Below are 26,820 nucleotides of genomic sequence, written 5' to 3' on the forward strand. Positions count from 1 at the left end.
AACCTTTGTTTCTATGTCAGTGGTACTCAACTTTTTCCATGTCAAGGACCCCCCCCCCCCCCCCCCCCCCGAATTATCTGCGTTTGGCCGCTGAGCCCCATCTGAAAATATGTTATTTCAGTGACCGCCCAGAAGCAAAGGTTCGAGTTAAAAATATTAATTGTGAAAGAATATATATTCTAAGGTTTGCGCCACACTTTTGCTATTTTTCAAAAATAGCAGATCTCGTAGCGCGGCACAAGCTTGTAGATCTGCTATTTTTCAATAGCTAAAGTATAGCATTTTGCTTAAAACGCCAAAAGGGGTTCCCGCCCAGAATGGCTTAATTTCACTACCTTATATAACAATACCATTTATCATAAGCTGTAAAATGTAGTGCAATGAGCGGAAACATGTATTGAATGATCAATGCTACATTACTTGTGTGTGTGTGTGTGTGTGTGTGTGTGTGTGTGTGTGTGTGTGTGTGTGTGTGTGTAAAATAACATATACTAATTCTTTCTGGGTCTGAGCAAGAAAATAGCATGGTTGTTTTGCACCACCTGTGCGCACACGCACATATTAACTGTATATATGGTGATTTTGGGTGTGACAGTACAGTTCCATTTTGGACGTGGGGCGGCTCGCCGGAACCGGCCCTGCCCCATGGCCGCATTCCTGGGGGTCTGGATGTTCCGGGGACCTCCCGGGGGATCCCCACACGGAGTTGCACCACTCACTTCAAACGGGTGTGATTTTTAAGCATGTGGTGCACACCGCTCCAATGACTGGCCGCGTGTATGTATACAGTATATGTCTGTTTGGAGTATGTGGGTGACCTACCTTCAACCAATCAATCAAGCTTCACACTGTGCACTACAACAATTACAGTAGTACTGTACAGTCGACTACTGTAACTCCCTCCTTACTGGCCTACCAGCATGTGCACTTAAGCCTCTCCAGCTGATCCAAAATGCAGCAGCTCGCTTGGTCTTCAACCAGCCAAAATTCTCACATGTCTCCCCCCTGCTCCGCTCCCTCCACTGGCTCCCGGTCGCTGCCCGCACAGAATACAAAACTCTGATGCTGGCATTCAAAGCAACCAAAGGTATGGCTCCCCCATATCTTACAAGTATGATTGAACCCTACAAACCCTCCCGCGCACTCAGATCAGCCAACGCAGGGAAACTGGAAGTACCCTCACTAAAAACGCCGGGACAACGCTCCACACGTCCCAAACTCTTCTCCCTTCTGGCTCCAAAACTGTGGAATGCACTTCCCATTGCAGTCAGAACTGCAGCATCACTCCCAATCTTCCGCCGTAGCCTGAAAACCCACCTTTTCAGACTCCATCATGGCCCATAGCACTTACCCTAACCCCTTAGATAGAATTTCTGTTGGCTTAGATAGCATTTGACTTAGACTTATAGCATGTTATGTAGACAGCACTATAATTGTATTGTATATAGTCATAGCACGCCATAGTACATATGTATAGCATAGTAGTGAATATGTATAGTTTATTATGTATAGTGTATGTATAGTTTCATCATATAGATATTCCACTGTTACCTTCTTAGCTTACGCATGTTTCATGATAAATGCTTTTATGTGATGTATTCCCATGCTTTTGTTCTTGCCTAAATGTAAGTCGCTCTGGATTAAGAGCGTCTGCTAAATGCCTAAATTGTAAATTGTAAATTGTACAGTGACTACAGTATAGTACAGTACAGGAGTACAGTCAGTGGCGACAATATCGACGGTGCAACCGGTTCAATGCACCAACCGGGACCCAGCCCCCATGAAGGGGGAAGAGGGGGGGGGGAAGAGTAAAGACTACTTCCCTGTCCACTCCTTCTTATCTTTACCGCAGTCTTTTTTCAACGTTTGTGTTACTGTGCTCATGTAGCAGGCAGCAGCATAACGAAGCTCAGCTGTAGCCTATAATGTCACGTTCTGTCGCGCTAATGAAACCAAATATTTGTACCGGGGCCTATCGCCAGGTCCGTTCGCCACTGAGTACAGTACTCATGAGTACAGTACAGTACACAGTAGGCTATACAGCTGAGGTAGGCAACCTTAGGACCAGTGCCAACATTGGCACAAAGGAGGGTGATCACTGGCACACTGGCAACTGGCAAGTGTGTGAGAGAGTATTTTTGGTTTTAAATAAATAAATGAAGTACCTCACATTTGTGTGTAAATTACATCCTGCATTCTACATTCATTAAAACTGAACTCTGTTATTGCTCTGAGTCTAATGATGATTATAACAACGTGAAATAACATATTTAAAAAGAAGGAAAAACTTTATATTTGTGGACAATCAAAATATGATGGAATTTTTTCACATGGTGTCATTAAAATTAATTAATGTTGATATGGCACACTGACGATCTAGAAAATAAAAAACCCTGGGCTACAGAACACTGTACGATACAGTACAGTATAACTACCATGATCATAAGTGTAGTTTCATCACTCGGTTCACACGCACACAAAATTGCGCAAGGAACAATGAAAGAGCATAAGATTATATTCTCGTGACTGACTAATGGCAGTAAAAGCTGCGATAGAGGAATATTAAATTGTCGTCCTGTAATGGCCGCTGAAGTCGATTGGTGCCTTTCAGTGGAGCCATGTCTCTGCCGTGGCATAACCTGACTAGAATTTCCCAAGTAGGTTGTTGGTTGTTCGAGTTGTCACTGTTTTAGGTTCATACAGCATACACACATTTCTCTAAAACTTCCGATACAAATGGGAGTTTAGAGATACTCTATAGGTCTAAAATAGCCAAGAACTCGAGGGGTGCGTGTCTACATTTTTATTGTTATTTCACACTTAATGTCCGGTGGCGCAGAACCAGTGGCGAGCTGGGGACGATTTATGACGGACTGAATGTCCGGGAAAACTGAAACCTTGACTCCTTTAATCAGTCTTGTGGGGACAGTATACCTGGGGGACGAACGGATGATTTCATGTGCAAAATAATGTCTGTGAGGGGTTCTGTAGCCCCATCTACTGTGACCTCCCCTTTAGCTGTAGGCCTCTGGGACACTCAGTCACATAGCATTGCCATCCAGAATTGGGGAGTGGGTTTGGGGTGAAATTGTGTATTTTGTGACAGAATTTACCAACGTTGTATAACATAAAATGTAAATGGTGGTCCGGGAAGTTCCACAGTGAGTGAAATAACTTGTCTAAATGTGTATTGTTTTGACAACCATACAACACCAAGTATGCTGCTGATTAGGAACATGCCTCTGTGTTAAATATACTGTATACATAACTGTTGTACACACACACACACACACACACACACACACACACACAGTGCTAAAGGGCAATGTGAGACAGCAATCGTTGCATTACCATTAGCACTGTGCTGCACTGTACTGTAAAATGTTACGGCAGGCAAGTTCAATCGAAGACAATTGGGAATTCCAATTTAATCACCCCTGCTTTAATTAACATTTTCAAAGAGAACGCTGAAAATGTTATCCAAAATTAAAATAAACATTGGTATCATTGAGCTGCATTTTACAAAAACACACACTCATACTGTGCACGCACGTGCACACACACACACACACACACGCGTGTGACATTAGGTAAAGTCACCGTACTTCAACCTTCTAGTGAGGGGGATTTTCATCGCCTGCTTAATTGCTCACCCTAATTTGCTTTGCTGGCATTATCACAGCCCCATTGTGTTGTGATGAGATTAACTCTTATCACAGTCTTAATTAACTCCATGTTGGAACCACCAAGTTTGTCACTGGCTAGAGAACAAGCTTGTCAGACAAGGTTTAAAGGACCACTTCACCACTTTTCAACCTATCTTCATATCATAGGTCCTCACTAATAATCATTAGTTACTCTCTGTGTCTCATAAGGAGGGCCGTGGGCAGTTCAGAAACCCGTCCTCCAGTGACATCATCGATGGGGAATACAAGCTAATAGAAACTGCAGGCTTTCTAGTCCTGAAAAGTTGCAATGCGAAAATTGAAGCCAATCGTTCTCACGATAATGAAAATCTAAACATTTTTGTAAAAAGAAAAATCTTGTTTAAAAAAAAATCTGCCTAATGATGATGTCACTGGAGGACGGTTTCTAAACTGCCCACAACCCTCCTATGAGACAAAGGCCCAATCCGCTCCCTTGCTGACTCAATGAGCCCTCACTGACTTAGCTGCGCGTTCATGTGAAGTCTGCGAGGGCTTGAGGGATGTCCCAGCTGTCTAAAAAAAACGGAAATGCCACAAAACACAGCTTCTTCTGTCCGTGCATGGAATCTAAAGTGTGCTCAGACCTTAGAGTATATATATCTATAGAGAAGGCACCCAGAGGAAATCTTGAGGCGAAATGGACATAGTGGCCGAATGAAGGTATTGCAGCCTGGCCCCAAACACATGAACGCGCTGTCCGTTGACTATCATTGTACACGTTCACGACGGACAACGCTCGTGCGCGTTCAACGGCAGCGCGTTCATGTGTTTGGGGCCACTCACCATTGCAATCCGTCCCAGAATGCACTCTGTTCCTACCCGGAAGGAGGAGTGAATCCGCCTCATGCGCTTTTGAGCAACTTAATGCAAGTGGATGGGAGGAGAACTCGGATGTCTTCTCTATAGATATATATACTCTATGGCTCAGACCAGACTGATTTACCGATGTCAAATGGGACATCCCTCAAGCCCTCGCAGACTTCACATGAACGCGCAGCTAAATCAGTGAGGGCTCATTGAGTCAGCAAGGGAGCGGATTGGGATTGGGCCACAGACTGAGTAGAAACGAATCGTGCCATTTAATCATAATCATTAGCGAGGACCTATTACGATGACGATGGGTTGAAAAGTGGCTAAGTGGTCCTAAGTGCCATGTCTCTTCTATTCTCTTTTACAGAATGAGTACACGTGTCCAAGGCCACTACCTGGTGCCTGGCTGAGAGAGGCGTCGACCATCCATTAACTACAAGATGGACAGTTTTGAATGGACCGGCCAGGAATCGGCACTATAAACGGAAACAAGGAAACGAATAAGCAGGGACAGACAGATGACCCGGATGGACTCTTCACTTACCCCATTATTCGCCAGAGTCGAATAAAAGGATATCCTCCTAGACTATAAAAGCGAAAACCCTGGACCCAGGGGGGAGCGTGAAAGATAATGTTAGTTTCCCCTTTTCCCCCCCTCAAGGTTTTATAATGTACTTTTTGGCCTGTGGTACTTATACCTGTCAGCTTTTGCTACATTCCATCACTCTTCATCACTACACGTATACCGTGTTGAAAACGGCATAGGCATTAATTACCATATCAAATAGCCCCGGTTTTGTTACGGAACAGAGGTTTGACAGACAGTCGCCCAGCCCCTCAAAGAGGGGGCCCGACGGTGGAAGCTAATGGATGGTTTACTGACGGCATATCGGCTAATTGACTTGGTGAGGATAACATGGCTTTGTTTAACCACAGACTATAAAGACTGAGCCAAATCCTCAGGCTTTAAAATGTGTGTTGACTGAACAATGAGTCAACAATGAATCATTAATGAACGTTCCTCGAACAATTAAGTAGCTCTGACTTACTCTTGCTAACGAAGCCGTGTTATCATTTCAAGTAGGTTGAACATTTTCACTTCCTACGTGGATATATCAAACCTTTCTTCTCTGTGGATTTTATTTTGTATTTTTATTTTTATTTTTTTGAAAGAAGGAAGGAACTCTTTGAAGGAAGGTGTAACATTATGCCACCCTTGGAGCTGCAAAGATTCACCAATCAATAACTGTAGCTAGAGGAGTGTCTGAAGTTTATGGGACACTTAAGGAGTGCCAATTAAGCAGGGAGTTTTTTTTATTTTTTTTTATCATTATTACTACTATTATCACTCATTCCCTGGTTTCATTTGTGTGGGGACTGGAGGACGAAGGCATTCAGACAAGGAAAGGAAAATGTAGTTTCCACAAAGGGTAAAGTGTAATATTCTGCAATTACGAAGCTGTTAATATGTTGTACTTGAATATATAATATGAATATTGCCTTTCTACAGTTTCCAACAACAAATATCAAACAGTCAAATGGCTTTTTGTCTCTTCTACTCATGGGTCTTGAGAATAACATTCTGTAAACAAAAAAGTGTAGCTCTGTTACACTTTAGCCCCATGCACACAGAGTCTGATTCTTTAGTACAAGGAAAAACAAACAACAATTTTAATCAAACGCATGCTGCTCTATGACCCTCTTCGATCCTATACTGCAAAATTGCCATCCGAATAGTGGCTGCGGTGGTGCATTATTTACATTTCTTTCAATTTCACCTATTCTTTATTCCAGGGATTCTCTTTTTCCCCCAACAAATTTGACTGATTTGACCAATACAATAATTTCATCGGACTCTGCGTGCAAGGTCCTTTACAGTGGATACTTAGTATCCTTAGTATACTTAGTACCTAGTACACGTTGTGCGATGCAGACGTCTGTCACACTTTGAAAATAGGCCATCTACATCAGAGCTCACAATGTGTCGCACCGTGGCAACTTCCGAGCTTGTATATTTTTGGAGCAAGCGTCGTACAACCAGAGGCCAAGAAACGGGTTTCTGCCTTCCTTAAAAATAAATAAAGTTTCAAACACATTGTTGAAGCCTCAACTCCTCTTATATCCCGCAGTGCTCCATTGCCAGATCAGCTTTCTTATGTGTAAAATAATGTACTACTGTATGTGTCTTTGTGGAAAAATTGATCTTGCAATGACAAATTGAGGAAGAATATGTCGATTATGAAACGGACGGCACTGCTGACTTTTTGTATGACTCATGAACACACCAATTAGCTCTTCTTATGAACTGATCTATGAACTTTCAAAGAAACAAACATCTTTTGCAAGAGATATTGCCTATTGCTTTTTGAAATTTGTTTTCCCTTTGTAGACTATCAGATATCTTGTTACCTGCACCATACTAGTATGTTTACCCGAACTGGGGTGCGCACGCTTTTCCGACACACCAAAGGTCCGAAGCGCGGGGACATGCGATGCGCTGCGAAAATGCGCTGCTCCCGTGCCCGAACTGGCGGAGGGCAAAACAATGGAGTCTGAGGGGTATACTCAAAATGTTTACCATCATTATTTCATCTCACTAGTGGTCTTGCAATGTCTACACTTGCTTCTAATCTATGAACAAAGTGTAAAATCTGCCTTCGAAGAGCCGACTATTCTAATATACGGCAACCTTCCCCGTGTTTCTTCACTAGTCCGAACCAGAAGAACACAGTTTGCCGGCCACTCCTACAGAGCTGACGATGAGGTCATATCTTCCCTTCTTCTCTGGAGTCCTGCCTCAAAGCAGACCAGGGTTCGAAAACTGTCATTCCCTGATGTCATCGCCGTTTTTTTTCCTACTTTCTAATTATTTGTTTGGCCCAAAACATTGTGTTCATTGTCATGATTTGTCACGATCCGAGTTGGCTTTGTCCGCGGCGTAACCGTCTTTAAATAAATAATTTAGGAATCGCCTATGGTGAAAATGAATGGAGAACCATTTCCTGGGCCACTCATTGTTCTGAAAGGGGGCGGGACTGCGACGCTCTATAGGGACACGTGCATCAGTAAGCAGGAACTGGGGATGGCAATGAAGGACCGGAAAGTCTTGGCGCGGCGTTGTGAAATCAATGATCTCGACTGCGGTCGAAAAATGATGATTGTCTAATATGGCTTATGTTCGTAAGAAGAGGAGCAAGTGTGTTACATGCTTTGTCTCATAACCTACAAAGTGGCTCATTTAAATCGCCGTGCGTACCCGCGGGTCTAATCTGTGATCAATTCTTACGTTATATCACAGAAGCATTGAGTTGTGAATTGTTGGTCTCGTCTTAAAAAAACACTTGTTGGATTTCTACATTGGGAAAAAGGTCATTTTATATTGTACATTTCTGCTCTCCCCCCCCCCCCCTAAACTTATTGATATTTAGTAATCGACTGTATTATTTGTTCACTGTTTTATAAAGAAATTGACTTTATTGTTGAGCAATATGAATCGGTCTAATTAAAATATTCATGAATAATTTTCTTTTTTTCTATTCTATTTCAATGGGAATATATCCGTCTATACATCTGTGAAGACGCTGAACTGCGGCACGTCGTGGACTTCCAGGGTATATACGCGACATGAAATAAAATCAATGGACGTGATGCATGACCACGTTCCCTTTAATGAGCGAGCATGTTCAAAATGTCTGAGAGCCTCTGCGTGTGTGTGTTGACTTGGACATGTACATACTGTATGTTTCATGTCTTACGTTACAGACAAAGACTTGATCCCCTTCCCCGACAAGACGACGACAGATCTTTCGGCAATGAGGCCATCATCGTGTCAACATTAGGCTCATTAACCCATTAAGACCTGAGGCTGAGGTCCCAACGGTATTCTGAAAAATGTATGCTGCTGTATCAACGGTGTTCAGGTGCTCACATCTTTTCATGTCAAGGACCACCTACAATTCTATGTATTTGGCCGCCGTCCCCCCCATCTCAAAATAATTCGTTCCAGGATGATTCGCGCAAATTTTCACAATTGTTTTTTCTCGAAAATAACAGATCTACATGCACTTGTACGTCTATTTTTCAATAGCCAAAGTATAAAAATAATGGTAAAAAAAAGTGGTTAAAATATAGCTAAAATGTAAAACGAGACGGATGCTTTCCCCCGGTTTGAATGGATTAATTCATAGAGCGAAAACATTGATCTCAGTTGGACTATATGCTGTTCCTGATGATGACACCGACTGTGGGCAACCGTTAACGTTCTGCTTTCCACCAGCTCTCTAACCCATTCTGGGCGGGAACCCCTTTTGGTGTTATAGCACTATGTTATGCTTTAGCTATTGAAAAATAGCAGACCTACAAGCTCTACGAGCTTGTAGGTCTGCTATTTTTGAAAAATCGAAGAGCGACTGACATATAGAAGACATTTTTAGAATCTGATCTCAGGTCAGAATGGAAAACTGTCAGGAAGTAGAAGACTTTTTTTAATCTGATCTCAGGTCAGAATGGAAAACTGTCAGGAAGTAGAATATTTTTTTTTAGAATCTGATCTCGGGTCAGAATGGGCTAATTATGCCGGCCTGTTATAATGATTTGCATATCCGAGAGGGGTGGGTTGGGGCGGATTTGATCTGCGTTCGCTCTGCACTCGGAATGTGTCAAAGCTGTCAGCTCAGGGGGACAGATGGCCGAACTGCCTGTCTCTGCCTTCGGTGTTTTTACATCCCCCCCCAGCCACACCACCCCCAGTGCCTCGCTCTTGGTTTTCATCTTTCTCTTTTAATATAACCTGTCCCCATTTCTACCTCCCCCCCACCCCACCCCGCCCCCCCTCCCTCTCTCCCTCTCTCTCTCTCTTTCTCTCTTTCTCTCTCTCTCACTCACTCACTCTCCATCGTGGCCTCTCTACCGTCTATCCATCTTCATCTCTTTTTTTCCACCCGTATCTGTCTTCTTGCGTCTCTTAACAGCTCACTTTCTCGCTGGCGTCTTTTCCAGCTTTCTGTAGCCGTCTCCTATATGTTCTCTCTATCTCAGTGGTTTTTTTGTGTGTTTGTATGTGACTGCCCATATACACATTAGACATTAGACAGACAGACAGACACTTAGTTGACCCGAGTCAGGTCTCTATACGAGCCCCTCACCTGATTTCGCTGTATACACTATAATATCATCGGCAAAGAAAAATAGCCTTCGGCTAGATCACCTATATATCTCCGCCGTTTGCCCCAAATGTATGTATGCATGTATAGTCAATTAATAAAACCAATAGTTTCCAGGTCTTTCTTTGCTCTCTGTGGATCCGAAGTCCTTCCTGTCTTCTCAGCCTCTCCCTCCATCATTGGGACTGTGTGTGTGCAACAACACAGGCAGGGCTGTATCCTTAGCGAGCGGCCACCATGCATTATTCATGCTGTTGAAGCTTTATGTTGACCAGAGTCCAGAAGAGTTTCCAGTCCGTGACACTTCCTCCACTGAAGGGCCCTAGATACACCGCTAGACCACTGGTTCCCAAACAGTGGGTCGGGACCCTTTTTTATGGGTCACGACTCGAGTAAAAAATCCCCCTTTTTCTTCCTACAAAATACAGTATACATATTTTTATTTTTATTATTATTATAATTATTATTTTAAAAAGTAAGATAATTAAAATTAAAAACAAACATCTAAGAAATTCCATAAATGCAATGATGATCAAAATTATGAAATAATAAATAATTAAGTGTGAATCTAGTGAACTAGTGAAACTAGATCTATACAAGCACATGCAGAAGGCGTTGCTTTGCGCGGTGTTTTGTGAGCTTGTAGATCTGCTATTTTCACTAGTTTGGGTCTCGACCTGAAAGGTTTGGGAACCACTGACTGAAACAAACTATAAGCTACAGAGAAATGTACTGGGATACTGTATGGTACTTTTTAGTTACCAACCCTTACCCACCATATCACATTATAAAACATTGCCACTCCCTGTGACATGTACTGTGGTGTAAAAAGCACTCACATTTTTTTTTACTTACTGCATGACAAAAATGGATTATAAAACTGTGGGATAAAAATGTAAAATATTTGCCTCTGAGATCTAGTGGAGTACAAGTAAAAGTTCAGAAATTGCACTGAATTCAAAATACTCCAGTAAAGTAAAATACCTCATACTATACAGTACTTAAGTACACACACACACACACCTTGCTGCTTCAAGGTAATTTGCCGCTTCAAGGTAAAGCGAGGGAGAGACAGAATGTCGACAGTATCACCATGGTTACCATATTGCTTCTCCCATAGATTGCCTATACGGTATGGCACCGTAAAAAAAAAAAAAAAAAAATGGTGGTCATTGCGCATTTTGAAGCACATGACATGCTGTATTTATCTGTACATAGAAATCCAAGAACCACATGTCTATTAAAATCGGATTAAATTAAATCGGAACATCGCAATTTGCAGTCCAAGCAGACATTTTTCACGCTATATAGCCAGAATCATGCTGTGCACGAGGAAGAGTTGGGTGAGAGTGTTGGAGTGCATGGAGGAAGGGTGAGAAGGTGACGGTTGTTTGAAGCGTGAAGTCAGCCATCTGTAACCGTAGCGTCCTCCAGGGGAGTCCCCTTTCTCCATTCATTCATAATGAGCTCACACTTGGCCTCACACAAAAATGGACCCTTATTATGGGGTCCACAACCAAATTGGCCTTTTTGCACAGCATCCACATGTCCACTGGTTGTTGGAGTAGCCTACTAGATACAGCATAGACTATAGGTTTGGAAATGTAAGCTTGATGTCCATGTCCTCAGACTTCCCATTACAGATCACAGGTATACATTTTGTGTTAATGTTTGTTTCCAGAACACTGAAGTACACCATTTAAAGTGTAAAATGGTAAATGGTGCATTCATATAGCGCCTTTACATAGATTGTGCATTACATTCACACACCGATGGCAGCAAGAAACCATGCAAGACACCAACCAGCACATCATGAGCAAATAGGGGTTCAGACTTCAGAGTCTTGCTCAAGGACACTTTGACACTAACTCTGGGGGAGCCCGGCGGGTTTGAACTGGCAACCTTGCGGTTACCATCCGGCAACTCTACCCCTAAGCCACAGCTGCCCTTGCCCCTTAGATTTACAGGCCACACAATAGGATCACACTTAACACAATACAATATATTTTGATGAAAATTAACTCATTACTAACTTTGTACAACATTTTATTTGATATTCACCTGTACATTGATTTAATTAGGCCTGGGGTAGGCCATTGTAATGACTGATACATATAGTGTCCAGGTACTGCTCTATCTTGTCTGTCTGTCTGTCTGTCTGTCTGTCTGTCTGCCTGCCTGCCTGCCTGTCGACTAGATTACAGCTTTTATTGTGAAGTTGAAGACCATGTGACCTACGTGACAATGATGATTTTTTTTGTGGGCTAGAAAATTAGGGAAATTATTTGATATTTGTTCAGAAACAAACAAACAGAAAAAAACAGAAAAAAGGTGTTTTCCTACTGTTGATCAGGTTATGCCAAAATACCAAGGACGCGGTCCAACACTTAAGCATTCTCCTGATTTATTTTGTGGGCTAGAAAATTTGGAAAATAAACCAAAAAACTGAAAAGTCAATTCCTAATGTCGATCAGATTATACTACGATATAATAATACATTTTTTTATTTATAGATAAAGATATATATAGATATCCCCATACTCATACTGAAACACAGAGATATCCCCTGACCCATACTGAAACAGAGATATCCCCTGACCCATACTGAAACAGAGAGATATCCCCTGACCCATACTGAAACAGAGATATCCCCTGACCCATACTGAAACACAGAGATATCCCCTGACCCATACTGAAACACAGAGATATCCCCTGACCCATACTGAAACACAGAGATATCCCCTGACCCATACTGAAACAGAGATATCCCCTGACCCATACTGAAACAGAGAGATATCCCCTGACCCATACTGAAACAGAGATATCCCCTGACCCATACTGAAACACAGAGATATCCCCTGACCCATACTGAAACACAGAGATATCCCCTGACCCATACTGAAGCACAGAGATATCCCCTGACCCATACTGAAACACAGAGATATCCCCTGACCCATACTGAAACACAGAGATATCCCCTGACCCATACTGAAACAGAGATATCCCCTGACTCATACTGAAACAGAGAGATATCCCCTGACCCATACTGAAACAGAGATATCCCCTGACCCATACTGAAACACAGAGATATCCCCTGACCCATACTGAAGCACAGAGATATCCCCTGACCCATACTGAAACACAGAGATATCCCCTGACCCATACTGAAACACAGAGATATCCCCTGACCCATACTGAAACAGAGATATCCCCTGACCCATACTGAAACAGAGATATCCCCTGACCCATACTGAAACAGAGATATCCCCTGACCCATACTGAAACAGAGATATCCCCTGACCCATACTGAAACAGAGATATCCCCTGACCCATACTGAAACACAGAGATATCCCCTGACCCATACTGAAACACAGAGATATCCCCTGACCCATACTGAAACACAGAGATATCCCCTGACCCATACTGAAACAGAGATATCCCCTGACCCATACTGAAACAGAGAGATATCCCCTGACCCATACTGAAACACAGAGATATCCCCTGACCCATACTGAAACACAGAGATATCCCCTGACCCATACTGAAACAGAGAGATATCCCCTGACCCATACTGAAACAGAGATATCCCCTGACCCATACTGAAACACAGAGATATCCCCTGACCCATACTGAAACAGAGATATCCCCTGACCCATACTGAAACACAGAGATATCCCCTGACCCATACTGAAACAGAGATATCCCCTGACCCATACTGAAACAGAGATATCCCCTGACCCATATATGTCAAACTCAAGGCCCGGGGGCCAAATCAGGCCCGTGAATGAATTATCTCTGGCCCGCGGGATGATATTTAATTAGTATTAGAACTGGCCCTCTGGTATATTATTGCACGGACCACCGGCACCATAATACTACAAGTCCTGCTTTGTGAGGATCATAGAACAGGAAACTGAGCTTAATAATAATGCATTTTCAGTTTTAAATGCATTTACTTTTTTGCTATATTTGCCTGGGACGTCCTCCTGACCGCGGTGCCCATGTGTTGAAACACAGTCCGGCCCTCGACTTCTACCAATTTATTTATTTTGGCCCACCGTGTATTTGAGTTTGACATCCCTGCCCTGACCCATACTGAAACACAGAGATATCCCCTGACCCATACTGAAACAGAGATATCCCCTGACCCATACTGAAACACAGAGATATCCCCTGACCCATACTGAAACAGAGATATATCCCGTGGCCCATACTGAAACAGAGAGATATCCCCTGACCCATACTGAAACAGAGAGATATTCATTGACCCAGCATTTACTTCTGGAATCACAGGACTACAATAAGCGGAGAACATTTGAAAGTTAATGAAAGTTAATTAACGTAAAATCTGTTCAAAACGTACACAAAACGCACAATAGTGTGACCTGCAGACTGACTGGTAATCGTACAAATATAGAAAGAAGCAGGGGCTCGCAACTCCCTTTTTTTTTTTTTTTTAAGATATTTTTTTTGCGGCTTACGCCTTTATTGATTTTTTAAGGGATAGAAAGTAGGCTGACAGGAAACGGGAGAGAGATGGGGGGATGACATGCGGTAAAGGCCGTGTCGGGTCCGGGAGTCGAACCCGCGGCACACCGCGACTGGATCACCAGTCCGGTGCCCAGACCGTTACGCTACGGCCTGGGCCGCAACTCACTTTAAGATGCTCCAAACTTTTATTCAGCGACAGGCAGGCAGAAAAAAGCTGACGTTTCAACCTCACAGTCTTTGTCAAGTATGATTCTTTGACAGTGCCTCAATTCCAAATATTGCCAGAATGTAGATCTGGGAAGGCCGGATTCTGTAACTACCGGTAGATCATCAACCGATTTAAGAGAGTATTCTTTTCATAAGGGGCCCAATGTAAGAATTCCTTTATTAACCCAATCCTTCAATAAAATCACACACGTGTGAACTGAGTGGTGCAATCCCCCCCCCCCCCCCTCCCTCTCTCTCTCTCTCTCTCTCTCTCTCTCTCTCTCTCTCTCTTTCTCTCTCATTAGAGACACAGCACTACCCCTCTCTCTGTTTCTGGCGCCCCCTACTGGTATTAATAAGTCACATACTCATGCTCACTTATACATACAAACAGGTACACAGGTAAACAGGTACACGGACATTGCTGGTTGTAGGAGTGGTTGCACCACTCAAAAAGTGAGTTTTGTTAACCCTATAGAAAACTAACCTTATATTTGTGTAATTTTCATAATGTTGCTGTTGTCTGAGGTGATATCTGGTTGTTGGCTGATCCAAGATTTGGGTCACACTCACAAGGTGGCGGTAATGCACCAAAAACTGGATGCCAACTGTCGTAAAACAGAAGAAGAAGAAGAAGAAGCAGAAGCAGCCATTTTGACTCTGACACAGAATGGTGTTCACTGTTCACCAAGCATGGTAGGCCAAAATGTTTGTTGCAGCTGATGTTGCCACTGGCTTTCGGTTGTTTTAGCACTTTAGTCTGTGTTAATGTGTCAAACATTAATGTCTTCAAATGAGTTGACCACAAATGAAGTGCTCTGCTGCTGTGTCTATAGAGACGTGGAGATACCGGTAAAAAGCATACATGTGTTCTACATTCTACCTGTGTATTTAAATGCACTTTTAGTTTAGTAATATCACTGTCTTTTCTTGTAGCTGTGGTGCTGTTGATGTCCCCCCTTGCCCTCGCATTGATTGTGCTGTAGTATCACTGCAAATCAAAGTAGGTTTTATTGTTTGTTCTTTTAATAATGATTTGAGTTAACCATATATTTGAGTTAAAAATTCGGTGAAAGAATATATATAAGATTTGCACACATTTTCAAGATTTTTCAAAAATCGCAGATCTACAAGCTCGTAGCGCCGAGGTTGTAGATCTGCTATTTTTCAACAGTTAAAGTTTAAAATAATGGTTAAAGTGGTTAAAAGCTATATAAAGGTGACACCGATGCGGCCCCATGGTCTAAATGGGTTGAGGGGACCAGTCTTTTATGTTGTTGTTAATTTGAGTTATCCATTTAGTTTGTATAGGCAGTTACTGTAGACATTTGAGTTGTTTTCTACTGGCACGTTTTAATTGTTTTCTCTAATCTGTTACAGTTGTAACCTTGTCCAAGGCCGGGTCCGCCCTGCTGCACACGACTTTCCTCTGTTGTTGGGACTACACCGTGGGACCTTTGGGTGTTTATTGGTGTGTATGTTTATTGGTTATACCTCCACTGCTAATGTTGTTGCATGAGTTATTGTCTTGAGTTGTCCCCTTTTCTTTCCCCAATATAATTTCGGTATAATAGTTGGTGTCCTCGGTCCGACCTGCCCTTTCATAGGAGAGCTAATTATAAACTTGTCACTTTATTATCTTATCTTGCCTGACTAACATTTTTGAAGGGTGCAACCACTCCAAGGTTCACCTGCCTATGTGTTGGTTCACCCACCCACCCATGCACCTATGTGACTGTGAGCACCTTTAGTACACTATTAGTACCATTAGTACACTATTAGTACCAGTAGGGGCGCTGTTGTGCAAGAAACAGAGAGTAAGAGTTATATACTGTGTAGCCACATTGAAGTAGAGTTGTTATATTACACACACACGCATACACACACACACACACACACACATTACTGCTTGTTTGGGATTTTGCTGTGGTTACTTATTTACTTTGTGCTGTTATCATCAGTATCTTTTAACTTTTATTTTAATTTTTTATGTGTAGGGCACAGTTTATGGAAACCTCGCTCAATGTCTTCGCTACTCCTGCACAGCAACGACCCACTGCGCAGACAGAGCACCAAGGACCCACTGTGCAGACAGAGCACCAAGGACCCACTGCGCAGAAAGAGCACCAAGGACCCACTGCGCAGACAGAGCACCAAGGACCCACTGTGCAGACAGAGCACCAAGGACCCACTGTGCAGACAGAGCACCAAGGACCCACTGTGCAAACAGAGCACCAAGGACCCACTGTGCAGACAGAGCACCAAGGACCAACTGCGCAGACAGAGCACCAAGGACCAACTGCGCAGACAGAGCACCAAGGACCCACTGCGCAGACAGAGCACCAAGGACCCACTGCGCAGACAGAGCACCAAGGACCCACTGTGCAGACAGAGCACCAAGGACCAAGTACAAACTGTGAGTACGTCCTTCTTTTCTTGGAAATACATTGAACTGCGTATTACAAGATTACAAAAGGCATAATACATAAGCAGTGTAATATTAAAAATAAGAACAGCAGCATGAAATGTGTTATATAAAGTAAAAACAATACTGTCATCTTATTTTAAACGGTAACAAATGAAAACAAGATTACCTTGCAAGTTTCTAAATTGCCCCATGCAATGACATCATGGAGTCCATTATTGAAATCCATTGTAATTGATTCCAGGTAAATGGAGCGCTAAAACCGAAGGCTGTTTTACGGCCGGCTGGCTGGCAATTAAAGCAGACGAGAAACCCTGGGCCGTTCCGATCATTATCAAAAAAGTTTGATATTTATTTGGCTTGCTGTATGTATAGTATGGATACTATACTGTAAGAAGGTTGGGGGCTCTTTTGGGTCAAACAACAGTAGTGTGTTGGTGCTAGAGGCCCATTGGCTCTGTGTCTCTCCATTTGATGATGTTTGGTTGTAACCCCAATCCTTGTGTTGGGAATTGAAAGTCCCCTGTATATATGGCAGGTGCAAATACCAGCAGGGGTGAATTAATTCACATTATCATGTCTTCTGCAGATGAACTTCCACCAACTCCTTCTAATACCACCTCCTAATACCACCTTCTTCTAATACCACCTCTTTCTGACACGTCCTTCTAACACCACCTCTTTCCATGTTGGTGGAAGCTGATCTACAGAAGAGTAGATGTGACCAGATTTGCCATCGCGCGGAGAAAAACTGAAATTATTTATGTTGAGTTGAGTTAATACAATTTTTAAGAATTTAGGTAGGTGGTTCCACAATTAAATACATTTAAATTGAAATTTTAACTTTGTGTTGAATTATTGAGAGTAATCGAAATCTAAACGCAATATTATTTGTAAAATGTATAAAGTTGATTATATTGATTTGAAATCAATATAATCAAATGTATACATTTTACAAAGAATATTGCATTATGGTAGTTGACATTACACTTATAATACAACTAACCAATCGTGATCTTAATATATTGGTTGTTAACTCACTATCTTTGACTTTAGACAATCAAAGACAGTGGGGTTGTAACCCCAATCCTTGTTGGGAATTGAAGTCTCCTGTATATATGGCTGGTGCAAATACCAGCAGGAGTGAATTAATTCACATTATCATATGTCTTCTGCAGATCAGCTTCCACCAACTTCTTCTGAAAAAATCCAAAATGAGTTAATAGTACAGGCAGACTCTTCACAAGCATGTCTCAAATAAATGTGCCTGCCTTCTATAAAGGGGGACTTCAATTCCCAATACAAGGATTGGGGTTACAGCCAAACATCATCAAATGGAGTGACACAGAGCCAATGGGCCTCTAACGCCAACACACTACCGTTGTTTGACCCAAAAGAAGCTTCCACTCTGCACAATGGAACACCCATACCAACCCAGACCTGGCCTTTGCCATGTGTCGGCAATGTAAATGCATCAGTACCTCAGTCAACTAGTATCTTGCAATTTATTACAATTTAGGCATTTAGCAGACGCTCTTAATCCAGAGCTACTTACATTAAGAAAGAACGAAAAGCATGGCAATACATCACACACACATAAAAAGTTAGTTATCATGAAACATGAGTAAGCTAAGAACGTAACAGTATATATAATTAGTGACTAATTGTTTTGGTAGTGACTGTTTTGGTAGTGACAGTCGAGTTTTTAGCTTAACTCTACAATGCTAGGCAAAACATGCCTAAGAAAAACAGCTTTAAACTGATGTACATGGATAGAAACATCACATTTAGCAGAAAATCCAAAATAGTTTATAATTTATGAGAAATGATGTGTTTCGGTAGTGACACACTGATTTTCAGACTTTGGAAGACATTAATTTCAGACTGAAGTAAACTAGCTACTCATCATTTGGCCGTGATGAACATGAAGTCTGTCACTTCTTGGTGAAGAGTGTGGGGGTGTGGCTTAAACCAGGCTCCATCTATGGACTTAAACTCTTTCTGTTCCGGTAGTGACATGAAAACAGCATTTTTTATATATATTTTTTTAATTGAAACAAATCTACAAAATCAATTCCATTATTTCAACTTATTTCAAATAAATCTAGGAAAGTGACAAATCATTTAAGTACTTTTTCATGAATTGAACTTTAGGGGTTAGAGGTTGGGACAGCCACCGTCCAATATAGGAAGTAACATATAAAGTGTGTTCTTTTATATATTTAATTTCACATTATCTCAATTAATGTTTTGTGATTAATTAGACCATACTATGACATTACTACAGTGAAAAGTCTGAACACTAAATTGTTTTTTAATATGCGTTTTTCATTGTGGGACTGCAATTTGAACTAATTCGGTAGAATAGCCCATATACTATACTAATATACTATAAAGTGCTATGACTACATAAAATACAATTCTAGTGCCGTCTATGTAACTGCTATAAGTCAGTATAAAATGGCTGTTGGGACACATGTTACCAGGGCGTTGTCTTTGTTTGGCGATAAGTCCGTTCTCTCACACAATCACTCAGTATATTGAACCATCTACTGGCCTAACATTTTGGTTCTTGTTATGGTCGGGGCTGAGCCTCGGGCCGGCCTGGGTAGGGTAGGGCCGGGCCTTAATTTTCAGGCCCATTGAGAACTCTACATCTACCCCTTCCCTTCCCCATCCCCTCCCTTTTCTCCTCCCTTTTCTCCTCCCCCCCCCCTTGGTTGTGTGGGTTCGTTTCCCATCAGTGCGATTGTTATTAACACTGTACAGACTCACTGTCCAGTAAGGCCTGCCACTAACTCATCATCCGGGGAGACACTCCCCGGAGTTATTTTTTGTCTCCCACTCTGCAGTTCCATGACTGTGGACCAGGCTTCTTCACTGAGCCTATCAAGAGTGTGACTGGACCCGGCCTCCTCACAGAGCATGACCATGGACTGCTACCATATCATAGTACACCACAACACTGTATTTGATCTTAACATTTATACCACTTCATATGATCTGACATCATTGTGGCAACATGTTGAATGTCCTCGCTTGTAGCAGGCATTATGTATGTGGGTGAATGTCATTGCTCGTAACGGCTTAGGTATGTGACTCTTCCCTTTGCATCAGGTATCATCTGCTTGACTCTTCTCGACACCCACAAGCTCTCTGGCACTGAATCGTCCATAATCATAACGTCTGCTGTTGCCAGGTTCTTCTTAATCTGAGTGCATTTTTGTGGCTCTTGAAGCAGAGACAGGTACTCGCCCATCTCTTCCAATACAAGTCAACAAGATACTGCACTTTTTCACCCTTCAGCATGTATGAGACTTCTTTTGTGAACAGCTCAAGTGGCAAGACTGAGGTGCTGATATAATTCCATTTCTGACCCACAGCAAAGGCCAGGTCTGGGTGTTCCATCGTGCTGGGCTCTTTTGGGTCAAACAGTAGTGTGTTGGTGCTAGAGGCCCATTGCCTCTGTGTCTCTTCATTTGATGTTTGGCTGTAACCACAAACCTTGTGTTGGGAATTGAAGTCCCCTGTATACAGTATATGGCAGGTGCAAGTAGACCTCAGCTTCCACCAACTTCTAAAACCACCTTCTTCTAACACCACCTCCTAACACGTCCTAATACCACCTCCTAACACCACCTGCTTCCATGTTGGTGGAAGCTGATCTGCAGAAGACATATGACGATGTGAATTCACTCACTCCCACTGGTACCAACCCAGACCTGGCCTTTGCCGTGTGTCAGCAATGGAAATGCATCGGCACCTCAGTCATGCCACTTGAACTGTTCACAAAAAACTAGTACATACACACTGAAGGGTGAAAAACACCACCTCCTTCCATGATGTGGTGGAAGCTGATCTGCAGAAGACATGTGGAATTTAGAAAATCTATGTAAAAATGTTAAAAGAAAGACATGTATGGTTAACATTGAACGTGTCTGTTACATAAGTGTCAAATAAACTTTATCATGAAAACCTTTGTCTCCCACTCTGCAGGTCCATGCACTTCTATTATGGACCCCCAGCTGCCTCAAGTGTGTGACCGTGGACCAGGCCTCTTCATGGAGCCAGCAACAGTGTGCCTGCCTGGAAATAGTCATCAAGTATCATATGTAAGCTAAGAACCTAATTTCTATGTAATGAAACTATGCATAGATACTATAGTGCTACTGTATATGTCACACAGATGATACCTGAGGAAAGGGGTTGGTCATTTGTGTGCAGGCCAAGACGAGCACACTGGAAAGACCTGGACAAGTTATGCCTCATCTGTGAGACGGAAACTAACGTTTAATGTTTTCATGAAAACGTTTATTTATTGGATTGGTGTCTCTCCATTTGATGTTTAGCTGTAACCCTAATCCTTGTGTTGGGAATGATAGTCCCTTGTATAGATAGCACGTGCAGGTAAAAGCGGTAGTGTCTTCTGCAGATCAGCTTCCACCACCTTCTCTACAATTTCCTTCTAACACCACCTCCTTCTAACACCACCTCCTTCTAACACCACCTCCTAACACCACCTCCTTCCATTATTTCTGCAGAAGCTGATCTGCAGAAGACATGTGAAATTTAGAAAATATGTATAAAATTGAAAAGAAAGTCATGTACTGGGTATGGTGTGTCAAAATGTCTCCTCCCCCCTTGTATTGTATGTGTTTTTGTATGGATAGTTTTATCATTTTTAAGAACGTGCTCAGGGACTACATATGTAAACTATCTTTTGGCTAACTCTGTCCCATTTACATGGATGTGAAAACTGACATGTTGATTAATGAGCATTGTCCCTGTCAAATAAATAAGCATTGTACAGACTCACTGTCCAGTAAGGCCTGCCACTAACTCCTCATCCGGGGAGCCACTCCCCGGTGTTTATTTTTGTCTCACACTCTGCAGTTCCATGGACTTCTACTATGGACCCCCAGCTGCCTATCAAGAGTGTGACTGTGGACGAGGCTTCTTCACAGAGCCTTCACTGAGCCTATCAAGAGTGACTGTGGACCCGGCCTCCTGACAGAGCATGACCATGGACCATATCATAGTACACCACAACACTATTTTATCTAAACATTATTATACCACTGCATATGATCTGACATCATTGTGGCAACATGTTGGTGACTGTCCTCGCTTGTAGCAGGCATTATGTATGTGGGGACACGTGGGTGACCACGGCAAAGGCCAGGTCTGGGTTGGTATGGGTGTTCCATCGTGCAGAGAAGAAGCTTGGGTGCACTTTTGGGTCAAACGGTATAACCCCAAACCTTGTGTTGGGAATTGAAGTCCCCTGTATATATGGCAGGTGCAAGTAGACCAGCAGATCAGCTTCCAACAACTTCTAATACCCCCTTCTTCTAACACCACCTCCTTCTAACACGTCCTTCTAACACCACCCTAACACGTCATTCTAACACCACCTCCTTCCATGTTGGTGGAAGCTGATCTGAAGAAGTGTGTGAATTCACTCACTCCCACTGGTACCAACCCAGACCTGGCCTTTGCTGTGTGTCAGCAATGGAAATGCATCGGTACCTCAGTCATGCCTCTTGAACTGTTCACAAAAGACTTGTATACACGCTGAAGGGTGAAAAGTGCAGTATCTCGTTGACTTGTTATTGAAGAGATGGGGTGATTAACCCCCTGGTCTCTGTCCCTACTACTATATGAAGTTGTAAAACTGTGGAATAATGTTGTGATTCAGTCATGGAATAACGCTATGTCAAGCCTGGTTCTGTAACATCTTTTCACTGAGAATCAATTCATATAAATTCCCCTAAACTTTGTAATTCAGTGTGGTCTGTATTCCTGCGTCTTTTTAAGGGTCTTTTACCAAGGTGTTTTATCCATTGCCTGGATTGTGTTCAAAGTGTTTTTCTAGGATTGGCTAAGGTGACTAAAGGATTTTATTTAAAGGGTACCCTTTAAATAAAATCCTTTAGTCAGTCATTTGTGAAAGGAAATGTATATAGTTGTATACTGATTCATTTGGTATAATTCAACCTTCTCTCAAAGGTTTATCCATTGTGCTATCTTAAATTGACAGCTCACTATATTTGAAAACTAGGCCTAAGGTTTTTGAAAATGTTTCTTACTGTCTTAAACTGACAGTCCTATATTTCTATAACTATTAGGATAATTTCTTTGGGGTTTTTCCATTACATTTTTCTGGTGGTCTGGACATATTTTAATTTAAGGTCCAGGTTCAGACTTACATTATTCACTTATAAATATAAAATAAAAACATTCTCATCATAATGGTAAAATTAGAACCATCACTGTCTCTCCATTTGATGTTTTGCTGTAACCCTCTTCACAGAGCCTATGTGACTATGGACTCTGCCTCCTCACAGATCACAACCATGTTATATTACACCACTACACTGTATTTTATCTTAACATTCTTATTCCACTATATACTGTATTATCTGACATTGTTATACTATATGTTATCTTACACTATTACGTTTATTTCTATTGCTACTACTATTGCCTGTATTTCCTCTGTCTCTCTATTTTTCTCTCCCCCGACATAGTCGGGTTCTGCTTGATGTTTCTTCTAAATTCCAATACCCCAAATCTCGGCCACTTGCTCACTCACACTCGGTGATATTGGTGACCTGCTGAAATATGTGACCATCGATCTTGTGGACTTCACACAACTTTATGGAGATCTTTCAATACAATAAGGCCTAAATACCACTAGGTTTTTTACTCTGAATGTAAATTGTTACGTTTCATTTATCAGCAGACACTGACATTGTGATTGTCTACACGAATTTCACATATTTCAGCAGGTCACCAATTTCATCGTAACACCATCAGTGGCTGAGATTTTGAGGTATTGGAATACAGGTTTTTATATGTGAAATGTGGACTATTGTGTAAGGGGATTGGACTATGTTCAAAAGGATATTTGAGCCCAGGCGGTGGCGTAACCGTCTGGGCACCCGACTGGTAATCCAGTCGCAGTGTGCCGCGGGTTCGACTCCCGAGCCCGACACGGCCTTTACTGCATGTCATCCCCCCATCTCTCTCCCGTTTCCTGTCAGCCTACTGTCTGTCCCTTTAAAAAAAAAAGACATTTGAGCTTTTGTGGCATGGGATAATAAAGTTGTTTTTATTTTTGTTGCTTCCTCTTGCCTCATGTAAAGCATCTTTGGGTAGTCAGAAAGGCGCTATATAAGTGTGAGATATTGTTGCGACCATAGGTCGCATTTACTATGAAAACCTGCATCTCCCGTCCGTCCGTCCGTCCGTCAGTCACCCAGGCCTCCATACTGTATGCATGTCGGGAGCGACGGTGTTGTCGGACTAATGCTTGTCGGACTGATGGTATGTCTAACAAATGTATGCACCCCAGATATCACAATCACATTGCACAATTTGTAGATGTTTTGCTTACTGTGTAAGCACCTGTCCACAGGAGACTTTTCTAAAATATGTCAACACTATATTCTACATATCAAAATCACACAAAAAACAAGCAGACATAATCATTCAGGTAACCAATCAGTGAAATTTTGAGAATAAATAAAACTTGAATGAATGAATAAATATTTTGGGAGTAATTAAACGTTAGAGTTGTCGAGAAATACAATATCATGAAGAAAAAACAAAAGGCATACATGTGTATTACATCTAAAACAGTAAACAGTAAAACAAGTCGTTTGCAGGTCATTCCATTTATTAGGGCCACAGAAGCTAAAAGCAGATCTACCAAGTTCAGAGTTAACTTTTGGTACCTTGAATTTGGGGAAATTACTTGAGCGGGTGTGGTAGGGTTCAGAGACCCTTTTCAGGAAAGATGAGATGTATTTAGGACAATCTCCAAGCATGGCTTAACAAGTTGTGTAATGTTGTGTCTTCCTCTGTAATGTATTTTTTGTTGTCATTGATGTTTTTTGTGTGGCTGTAGCTGGGGTGAAAGCCCAAGACAAATTTCCCTTGTGGACATCGATGAGTGGTAAACAGAGTCTAGGGATTTAAGAGTGGATGCTACTACATGTCTATAGATTATGTCTCCATAATCCAAGACGGACAGGAACACTGCCTCAACTACCCTCTTTGTGCTAATGACACTTCTGGAAAATAACAGAAGACAAGTAACACATTATTGTCTGCTGTGTTGCTATTCGATGTGTACACTGTAATTTCTTATAGAGGTATGGCATCTAAAGAGCACAAAGTACCTTTCTGAATGCACCAAGTATCGCCAAATCTCGCGATACTTCAGAGCCAGAAAAAAATGTTTGTTATGAGCTGGTCCAGCCAGCTCCATTCACTGCCATGTATTAATTGCACTTCCGGTGTGAGTTTGGCTCCCATGAAAGTGTCCATGAAAGTGTCATGGCGCAGCCCAGTCACGTGACCACTTCTCTTCCTTCTCAGAGCTTCTTTGGTGTCAATAGCTTGTAGTGCACAAAGAACATCATTACAGGACACAGGTTGAAAGTGGAAATTAAAAACGTCTTTCCGCCTGTACCTGATGATTTCCATCAATATGGGGCCCTGAATAGTTGATGTCAAATAAGTTGCCTGCATTTAAAAAAATGCATGTTAAAATATACCAAGTTTAACTGGAACGGATCACTGACACATGCAGGTGCTTCTTCGCAAACCCTCTCAGTACTTTATTCTAGTGTATTTCTCGTTTTCTGTTGTGCGGAAAGCCTTTTCTGCTGAAAATAGCCGATTGACAACCTTGTGGATATGATATTTTGCTTGTTTGGGATGGCTCGGGTTAGGGTAAAGAAAATATCACATCATTATCAATAATGGTCTAAGGGACGGTGCCCTCAGTACCCCTCATACCTGTGTGTGTGCCCCCAGCATCCCCGGCGGGAATCGAACCTGGGACCGTCCAGCTGTGAGGCGACAGTGCTACCATTACCAACTGCACCAGGGTTGGGAATCATTCGTCTAAAACGCAACAGGCCAGTGTTTTTATGCATCTCACAAAGTCACAAGTGTACTTTATACATGATAGAATAATGAAAATGTGTTCATGTTTAAGTTTGTTTATAGTTTGAATTGTTAAGCCTAAATTAGTCTGTACCTTCGTTTTATTACAGTACTACAACTCCCAGCCTCTGGGCCCCCAGCGGTACTACAACTCCCAGCCTCCGGCCCCCCAGCAGTACTACAACTCCCAGCCTCCGGCCCCCAGCGGTACTACAACTCCCAGCCTCCGGCCCCCCAGCGGTACTACAACTCCCAGCCTCCGGCCCCCCAGCAGTACTACAACTCCCAGCCTCCGGCCCCCCAGCAGTACTACAACTCCCAACCTCCGGCCCCCCAGCAGTACTACAACTCCCAGCCTCCGGCCCCCCCAGCAGTACTACAACTCCCAGCCTCCGGCCCCCCAGCGGTACTACAACTCCCAGCCTCCGGCCCCCCAGCAGTATACCTCACCCCAGCCAGTCTCCTCCTCCTATGCCTCACCCCAGCAGCCGGCCTCCTACGCTTCGCTTCAGCAGCCGCCGGTCTCCTCCTCCTCCTCCTACACCTCCCAGCAGCACCCTAACCCTAACCCTAACCCTAACCCGCCCGCCTCCTCCTCCTACACCTCCCAGCAGCCGCCGGCCTCCTCCTCCTCCTCCTCCTACGCCTTCCAGCAACCTCGTTTTTCATCATTTTTGAACATGGGCTATAGCCCCTACCGTACGGCATACTATAGCACGCCGTTTTTCATCATTTTTGAGGATTTGAAAAAAATTCAAAATTTCAAAAAACATGGGTTATAGCCCATCGTTTTTTGAAAATTAGATTTTTTTTTTAACCTCGTTTTTCATCATTTTTGAACATGGGCTATAGCCCCTACCGTAGGGCATACTATAGCACGCCGTTTTTCATCATTTTTGAGGATTTGAAACAATTTCAAAATTTCAAAAAACATGGGTTATAGCCCATCGTTTTTTGAAAATTTTAATTTTTTTTTTAACCTCGTTTTTCATCATTTTTGAACATGGGCTATAGCCCCTACCGTAGGGCATACTATAGCACGCCGTTTTTCATCATTTT

At 42.5% G+C, this 26,820-nt stretch overlaps 1 protein-coding gene across 1 annotated transcript in view; it reads left to right on the plus strand.

The window, feature by feature from the left end:
* The window catches only part of LOC310878845 (leucine-rich repeat transmembrane neuronal protein 4-like), a gene marked incomplete at its 5' end in the record, with an annotated part of 198,092 nt that extends 193,037 nt beyond the window's left edge, over nucleotides 1-5,055 (plus strand). The window contains one exon of the mRNA XM_083793260.1: nucleotides 4,885-5,055. Coding sequence (XP_083649386.1) covers nucleotides 4,885-4,950 — 66 coding nt within the window. The 3' untranslated portion in view covers nucleotides 4,951-5,055. The remainder of the gene's footprint in view (nucleotides 1-4,884) is intronic.
* Between the last annotated feature and the right edge of the window lie 21,765 nt (nucleotides 5,056-26,820).

This window comes from Protomyctophum parallelum (genome assembly GCF_964188405.1).
Source record: "Protomyctophum parallelum genome assembly, chromosome: 21".
NCBI lineage: Eukaryota > Metazoa > Chordata > Actinopteri > Myctophiformes > Myctophidae > Protomyctophum > Protomyctophum parallelum.